The sequence below is a fragment of the Pinus tabuliformis genome, chromosome 3_1 (assembly GCF_031772625.1).
Source record: "Pinus tabuliformis cultivar Carrire ecotype Pingquan chromosome 3_1, CPIR1, whole genome shotgun sequence".
NCBI classification, from domain to species: domain Eukaryota; kingdom Viridiplantae; phylum Streptophyta; class Pinopsida; order Pinales; family Pinaceae; genus Pinus; species Pinus tabuliformis.
The window spans coordinates 856,731,860-856,739,522 of NC_142301.1; the positions used below are offsets into that span (position 1 = coordinate 856,731,860).

General features: G+C 34.6%; 1 protein-coding gene across 1 annotated transcript; it reads left to right on the forward strand.

Moving 5' to 3' along the window:
* Positions 1-835: 835 nt before the first annotated feature.
* Positions 836-1,678, forward strand: LOC149190270 (uncharacterized). Its single transcript, XM_089410468.1, has one exon. It carries the CDS (start codon positions 836-838, stop codon positions 1,676-1,678), a length of 843 nt encoding a protein of 280 aa, XP_089266594.1.
* Positions 1,679-7,663: the final 5,985 nt, after the last annotated feature.

The following is a 7,663-nucleotide window of genomic DNA, read 5'->3' on the forward strand; positions in this document are numbered from 1 at the left end:
GGGTTCCAAAAGGTGTACTGGAGAAAATTCGGAGAATATGCAGCAGATTTCTATGGGCAAGGACTAAGGAATCCTCGGTACTCCCTTGGGTCGCTTGGGAGAAAGTGGCGAGGCCAAAGGAGTGGGGGGGTTGGGGAATCAAAAGCCTCCCAGATTTCAGATTTTCATTAGCTACTAAATCGGGTTGGCGCCTTATAAAGATGGAAAATCTCTGGACAAGGACGGTAAAAAGAAAATACATTGATCCAACCCCCTGGAAGAATGGATCAGGGACCCTTCAAAGACCCAAAAGAATGTTTCTGCTATCTGGAAAGCCACATTGGAGTCTTTTAAAGTGATTGAGCAAGGTTTAGCCTGGAAGATCGGGAATGGTGAAAAGGTAAGGATCAGGAAGGACCCCTGGGTCGGTTGCAACGGAAATTATGCCCTCTCCCCCGATCTGATTTTACAGTTGGAAGGGAAGGATCTCCGTTTCCTCAGCCAAGTAGAGAAACCGGGTTTCTCTTCTATATGGGGGCAAGCATGGAAGAATGGAGAAGAGTTGGATCTGGAGCAAAGATGGTGGAATGAATGGAACGTTTACACTCAGGAACTCCTCAGGTCAAATGTAAGGCTGAGCGACAGGCAAGATGAGCTCCTATGGGCCCATGCAGAATCAGGGGAATATGCACCAAAGTACGGGTATAAGCTCCTTATGACAAGGAAAGGATGGGGAGATCCGGAGTGGTGGGCGAATCAGCTGTGGAAACTCAAGTGCCCTCCAAAATAAAAAATCCTCTTTTGGTGCATCTTAAGGGGAAAAATCCCAACCTGGGATAATCTGCAGTCCAGATTCATGCACGGGCCCGGAAGATGTACCTTATGCAAAGCAGAAGCAGAATCGGTTAACCACCTTTTCCTCAAATGCCCAGAAACACTTAAGGTATGGTGTGAGATTGGAAACATCCTAAACATAAAGCTAGTCTGGGAAGGCATCAATATTCAAGAAGCCTGGCTGAAGTGGTGGAATGAGCATGCATCCGGGAATCTACGAAAATTGCCTCTCATCATCAGTTGGGGGATTTGGATAGCTAGAAACAGGAGCATCTTTCAAGATAAAGAAACTCCTGTAGCTCTCACTGCCATTCAGGGTGCAACCATCTATTCAAGCCTTCCTGAACCTAAGGATTCTTCTTCCCAAAGAATTGTTCCAGAGTTACAGATTTTGGAAGGAATCCCTTGGGCTTTCTTTGATGGTGCATCCCAAAACAACATAGCTGGAGCAGGACTTATCATTCACTTATCCCCATCTTACTCCCTGAAAGCTTCTGTGGGGTTAGGATCAGGATCCAACAATTATGCAGAATTGAACGCCCTTAAGCTCCTTCTATGCTGGCTCATCCATAGGCACACCCTCACTATTCAAATCTTTGGGGACTCACAAAACGTGATCAGATGGGTTAATGGTCTCAGTACTTGCAGGAATCAGGCTTTAAAACAAATTTTGGGGGAAGTTCAAAGGCTGAAATCAATGTTTAATAGTTTTTCTATCTGTCACATTTTCAGGGAAAGAAACGCCTCGGCAGATCAGCTATCTAAAGATGGTCTTCTACAGGATTTGGGCAGATGGAAAATAGAAGAAGACGAACAAGGCCACATCAGAAAATCGGACCAGCCTCCTTACCTCCATCCTCTCTGATTTTTCTTGGCAGGAACCTCTGTTTATTATGCTTATTTTCAAAATGTTCAAAATTTTGTTCTGCATAAAACACTACAGCTATATCAATGCGGCCATATTATGTACAGCGATGGGTTGTTTTCCTCACTCATGAGGAGACCCGAATTTTGGTTTTTTGTTTTTGTATTTACATCATGATCAAAACATAGTTGCAACTATGTGTTTTTTACTGTTAAAAGACACTGAACAGCGCACACCAGGAATAGTGACAGCACCTGAAGGGAATTGCCTACAGATAAAAAGGCAGAATTTTCTGAAACTCAGTTTTGACAGAGCTCAGTATGAGCAGCGATGCCACGACATATGCAATGTAAACTTTTTATATCCTTAATAAAAAGTTTCGTTTTTTCCTTTGGAAAAAAAAAAAAACTCGTTGCAATTGTTCAGATCTTCATGGTCACTTACGTGCCGACATGTATACAATAATTTTGTAGGTCTTGTAACAAAAGGGTATCATGGATGTAAATGTTGTGGACCTTCTCTGAAGGCTAGGTGGTCCGACCCCCTACGAAAGTCAATGTGTGACTACTCTAGGGTATTGCTCCCAGAAAAACACCCTTACAGAAGAGCAACATCCGCTTTCAATGGTAAACCAAAGAGAACCCAAAGGCCTGCAATAATGACACCAGCTAAATGGCTTAGAACATATGAGAGAGATAAGGAGAATGAGTTTTCATAAATTTTCAATTCAAATGGGGAGCCTATGTTCGATGATCCATAATTATTTGACACCTATGTTGAGAAATTTCCCATTGGTATGAAAAGGAAATCTATCTTTTATGAGCTACCATATTGGGAGCATCTTAAGATTTCCCACTTCCTAGATCCCATGCATATATTTAAAAATGTTTCATCTTCTTTATGGAGGAACATACCATCGAAAGAAAGTGACACATTGGATATTAGGAAAGATCTTATTTCTTCAAAAACCAAAAAGAAACATTGGCCAAGACAAGAAACTAGAGGAGAGGTTGGTACCTCTTGGTCTTTCAAAGAAGGTGATGTCCCATGGATTTTAAAGAAAGATGATCTTTCTTTGGCAAAGGAAGTTATAATGAGTGTGAGGGTGCCTTATTTATATGGGTCTTCACTACGATGTTGCTTCACTATGGAAGATCATTTGTCGGGGTTGAAATCGTATGACCATTTGAACCTTCTAAGAGTATGTATGTCAAAAACATGATTTTTTTATTTTTTTTTTTAATGTAGTATTTATTCTACAATGTCATTATCCTCTGTTCGCACATGGGTGTGTGAACCATGAATTCCCCCAAGACCTATGATGTTCCATATCTAAATTATCTACATTTGTACGTTGGATCACATCAAAGGAGATTCATATGGATACCATTTCACGATGGCATAAAGAGATAGTTGACATTCTTTGCATGTTCGAGAAGGAGCTATCGATGAGTTTCATGGACTTGCAGGTTCATCTCCTAATTCACCTAGTAGATGAGGTTGAATTAGTTGGGGTCGTTTCTTGTCGTTGAATGTTCTTCTTAGAGAGGTACATGAAGAAATTGAAAGGTTTTGTTTGAAAAAGAGAAAAACCTTAGGGGTATATGGAAGAGGGTTATATATCGTATGAGTCTTTCTATTATGCTAGTGAGTACATCACGTAGATCGAAAACACACCAGGTGCGACGATTTAGGATGACGAAAGGGATGAAGAAAAAAGAGAAGGGGAGCTTCTCGAAATGATATGAAACAAAGCGCATGATGAAGAGTAAGTGCAAGCTTATCATTTGTCAAATTACTACACAGTAACTATTCACACTAAACTTCATATTAATCCATATTTTGATCTCATACGTACTATATATATATGTGTGTGTGTGTGTGTGTGTTGGTTTGATTTAATCATCAATGATTTCAGAAATTGAATCCATCAACAAATTCATTCTTTACAAAATGGAAGCGATACAACCGTGGGTCACATTGTACAAAAAGAAGAGGTGGAAATGGGAGAGTGATAGGAAATAATTCAAATGGTTGAATGTTAGAAGCATGTCATATCCTGATAATTTAAAAAAAAATATGCCAATGACATTCCCTAACAGTTGGGTTGTTGATCAAGTAAAAATTAAATATGGTGCATCTGGTCGTTACCCACATGCTGAAAAGGATACACTAAACATAGGGATTGGGTGCAACAACTCAGTAATTATATTAACTTTATGTACAGTTTTAACTTCATACTGCACCTTTGAATTGTAACATCTATCTATATTTTTTATTTTAAATCATGTTTAGGTTATTATACACATGACACTATGATTTTGTCTTTTTTATAGGTGCATTTGTTCACATCTATGTCGGCAAATGGACATCATTTTCTCACAGCGGATGTCAATGATGGACGCAAGAAACAAGACTGTGTAGTGGAGGTCGAGTTCGACCAATCTAGTCATTCTATTCATCACGATCAAAACCTAATGCAGGGGTCATTATTTTACGTTGGAAAAATACAAGAGATCATTCAAGTGGACTTGTCTTCATTCCAATGTGTTATTTTTAGGTGCAAGCGGCGGGACACATTTGATCAGAATAATGTAAAAGAAGATCACAATAGTGGATTAATATCTATAAACTCTAGAAAGATGTGGCATGAAGCTAGGGAGCCTTATTTTTTCCCAAAACACTATAACTAGGTGGTTTTTTACCCAAATGTGTTGGATAATGATTTGTGGTTCATATTAAGACATGACCCTAGATCAAAACATATTTTTGAGAACAACAGTATTATCATGCCAAGCAAGGGAGATAATTAGGGTGATGACAATGGAGAGTGATGTGTACTTGTGTTATTTCGTCATTTATACTATTGTTGTATGTTTTTTTTGTCATTATTTCGCTAATTATATTATTTTTTTATTCGCCTTGTTGGCATTTTATAATATAATTGGTATGATTCACAAAAATTTTTCATTAAATGAAAAGTTCCTTTATTAGTTTGGAAACCTAAATTTCAATTAAAAAGAAAAAAATCATTTATTGGTTCACCCAACATACAGTCATGCACTGGATCTGTTACACTTTAAAACACAACCGCATTAGAATCGATACACAAATACCTTTGACACACCATTATTAGTTCACAAATTTAAATTTTCGTAGCAGTGCATCAAATTTATGCATTGGTGTGCACGTATAACGTTTTAGCACCGGTACAAAAAGTTCATGTTATCAAACGCACCGAGCTATAACTATATGCTTAGTGCGCTTGATAAATATGATCGCATCGGTGCAAGAGGAACATATCATGCACACCGAACTTGTGATGGTGATTAAGACGTATTTGTTTGACTTTCAAATAGACTTGGTAATGCTTTTTTGTTTCCTATGTAGATTATGTGAAATAAATATCTAATTTTTAATGTATTTATAACTAAATTATTTAAATTAGAAATGTCTTTATCATTTTTTTTCAACTAAAGAAATAGTGCCTGGAGCAACTCTCAAACATAAATAGTCCTACCCAAGATTGGATCACATGACCTATCGGGATCAAACGTCCCCACCTAACCATTGGACCACATCATCAGGACTAGACATGTCTTTATCATTGTGAACATGATTTAATATTAGCTAGGAGAAATGTGAAAAACATGAATTTTAGTGACTATCTCATGATAAGTATGTGGAAAAAATTATATTTTTTTAGTTGTTCATTAAGAAATAATCAAATATATTATTTGTCAAAAGTTTAAATCTAATATATTATCATTTTTGTATTATTTAACTCATATTTATTATTAAAAGAGTTAAATTTAAACGAGTACAATAGAAAATAAAGAACCAAAATAGAATCAAAATGTTATATCTTTATTACTAGAAAAAATTCACTTGCCTCTTTAAGGGAGAACTTCCAATAGAGAAAATCCCCAACTACAAGTAACTTCACATGAAGCCTTATGTTACATTTCTTTATCCTCATCTTTAGAGAGAGAAATTTCTAATTTAAATTGGTGAGGGTTGCTATAAATATCAAATTTAAATTGCTTGAAAATCTCATAACTTTAGTAATAAATTAATTTTTATATAAGCAGAATATTTTAAGTTATATTAAATCTAAATTAATTGCGTTAAGATGCACTCTACAACTCAGTATGGGAGAGGTGTTGTCATGTAATGTTACATTTAAAAATAGTAAAATAATAATATAAATTAACAAATTAACAAATAGCAATAACAAAAGAAATTAATGTCAGCCATAATTATAATACTTCAATTTACATCTTAATCTTATATAACTTTATATAGAGATATAAAGTAACCTAAAGTCAATAAAAATAATTTATCTTTTATTATGAGGAAGAAATGTAATGAGTAAAAAATATATTTTAATTTTTACTACAGTGATGAGATGTAATTTTTTCACATGAAAAGAAATAGTATTTTTTTTTTTTGTAAGCTGCGGTAGTGCCTTTCTTTTTCTATTTATATAAAAACAAGTTGAACCATATACATCATTTCGGTGGCCTCAACCTGCCCATATGGGAAACCATATCTGCTGGCCACCTCAAGTTATTATAGGCCATCCAATAGCAAAAATTAATAAGTCTATCAATCCACGCAAGATAAACCTCGCAACAGCAAATGCTAAACATGTTCTAGACAGTCATGAAACTAGTAAAAAGAAAAGAGAATATTGTTCCTCAAAAACAAACATAATAAACAACTGCAAGAGCTAAACTTTTCTGTCTTCCACGTTCTCGGGTGTTGCTGCCATGTCCCTCGCTACTATATATATATAACATAGATTTTGAAACTTTAAATTTTTTTATGCACATTATTTTTGAGAATGTTAGTGATTTGGAGACTGATTTTAAAAAATGCTAATTTTGCATCATGCTCGTTTTTTAGAAAGCTTATTTTTTTACTTTAAATTTTCTAATGTATTAAATGTGAATAATTGTTTTCTAAATTTAACAATTTTTCAAATTTCCTTCTACATTTTTTTTTGAATTTTGAAGTTAATGTCAAAAAATAATAATAATCACAATTTTTTTCAAAAAATAATGATTCACATAAAAATTAAAGCGAAAATCACATAATACAAATATTGAACATATAACAACATTAACTGAATATTTATTCTTCTCATAAAACATCAAAGTCAAAACATTACAAGTATAATTAATTAATAGTTACAAAAATGAGCTTGATTTCTAAGCATAACTTAAATTTAATCAATAATATCACATAATACAAACTCTTCATCTTCTAGAGTTTCATCGTTGTCTTCTTCCATATTATTTTTTGCTTCAGTTTTCTCATTTTGTTCTTCTGACGGATCTTTGATGTCTGCGAATCTCCCAGTGTATGTCTTTCCAATCATTCCATCTAATGGTGTTTATGGTTCCTTTGCCTTTTTTGCCACACATGATTCATTAAAATCCCCTTTCCTCAACCCAATTTCTTGCATTTCATCTGGAAGAAATTGAAGAGCATTAATTCTTTGATGAATAAATTTGCACTGTACTGGGTCTTTTTCAATGGCAATGCAATTTCTTTCTTTTTGTAGGCAACATGTTAGTGTTGTACCTAAATATCAAGCACAAAAGAAATAATGAAGTAAATTAGTATAATCACATATAGATTAAGAAAGAAGATATTGAAATTCAATTTTATATAATAAAACTTGCTTGAGCCTAAGAATAAATAGAGAACCCAATCTCCTTCATTTAAACACACGTCTATAAGATAATTAGTCAATTATTGTGGTTTTTGATAAATGTTAACTATCTCTCCTTTTGCTTCTTTATCTTCATATATTAGTTTTTTTACAACAACGTCATAAACTAGTACTTGGTTATGACTCTTTCCATCTACCCGATTAAGAAGCATAGACTTATAGCTATCATCTTTTCTCTGACTTTCAACATGGATGAACTCATAATCACTTATCATTTTTTGATCTTCACGGTTAATAAAATTTGA

Bases quoted from the DNA above. Each gene is read 5' to 3' on its own strand.
- LOC149190270 (XM_089410468.1), top strand. From the start codon at position 836: ATGCACGGGCCCGGAAGATGTACCTTATGCAAAGCAGAAGCAGAATCG.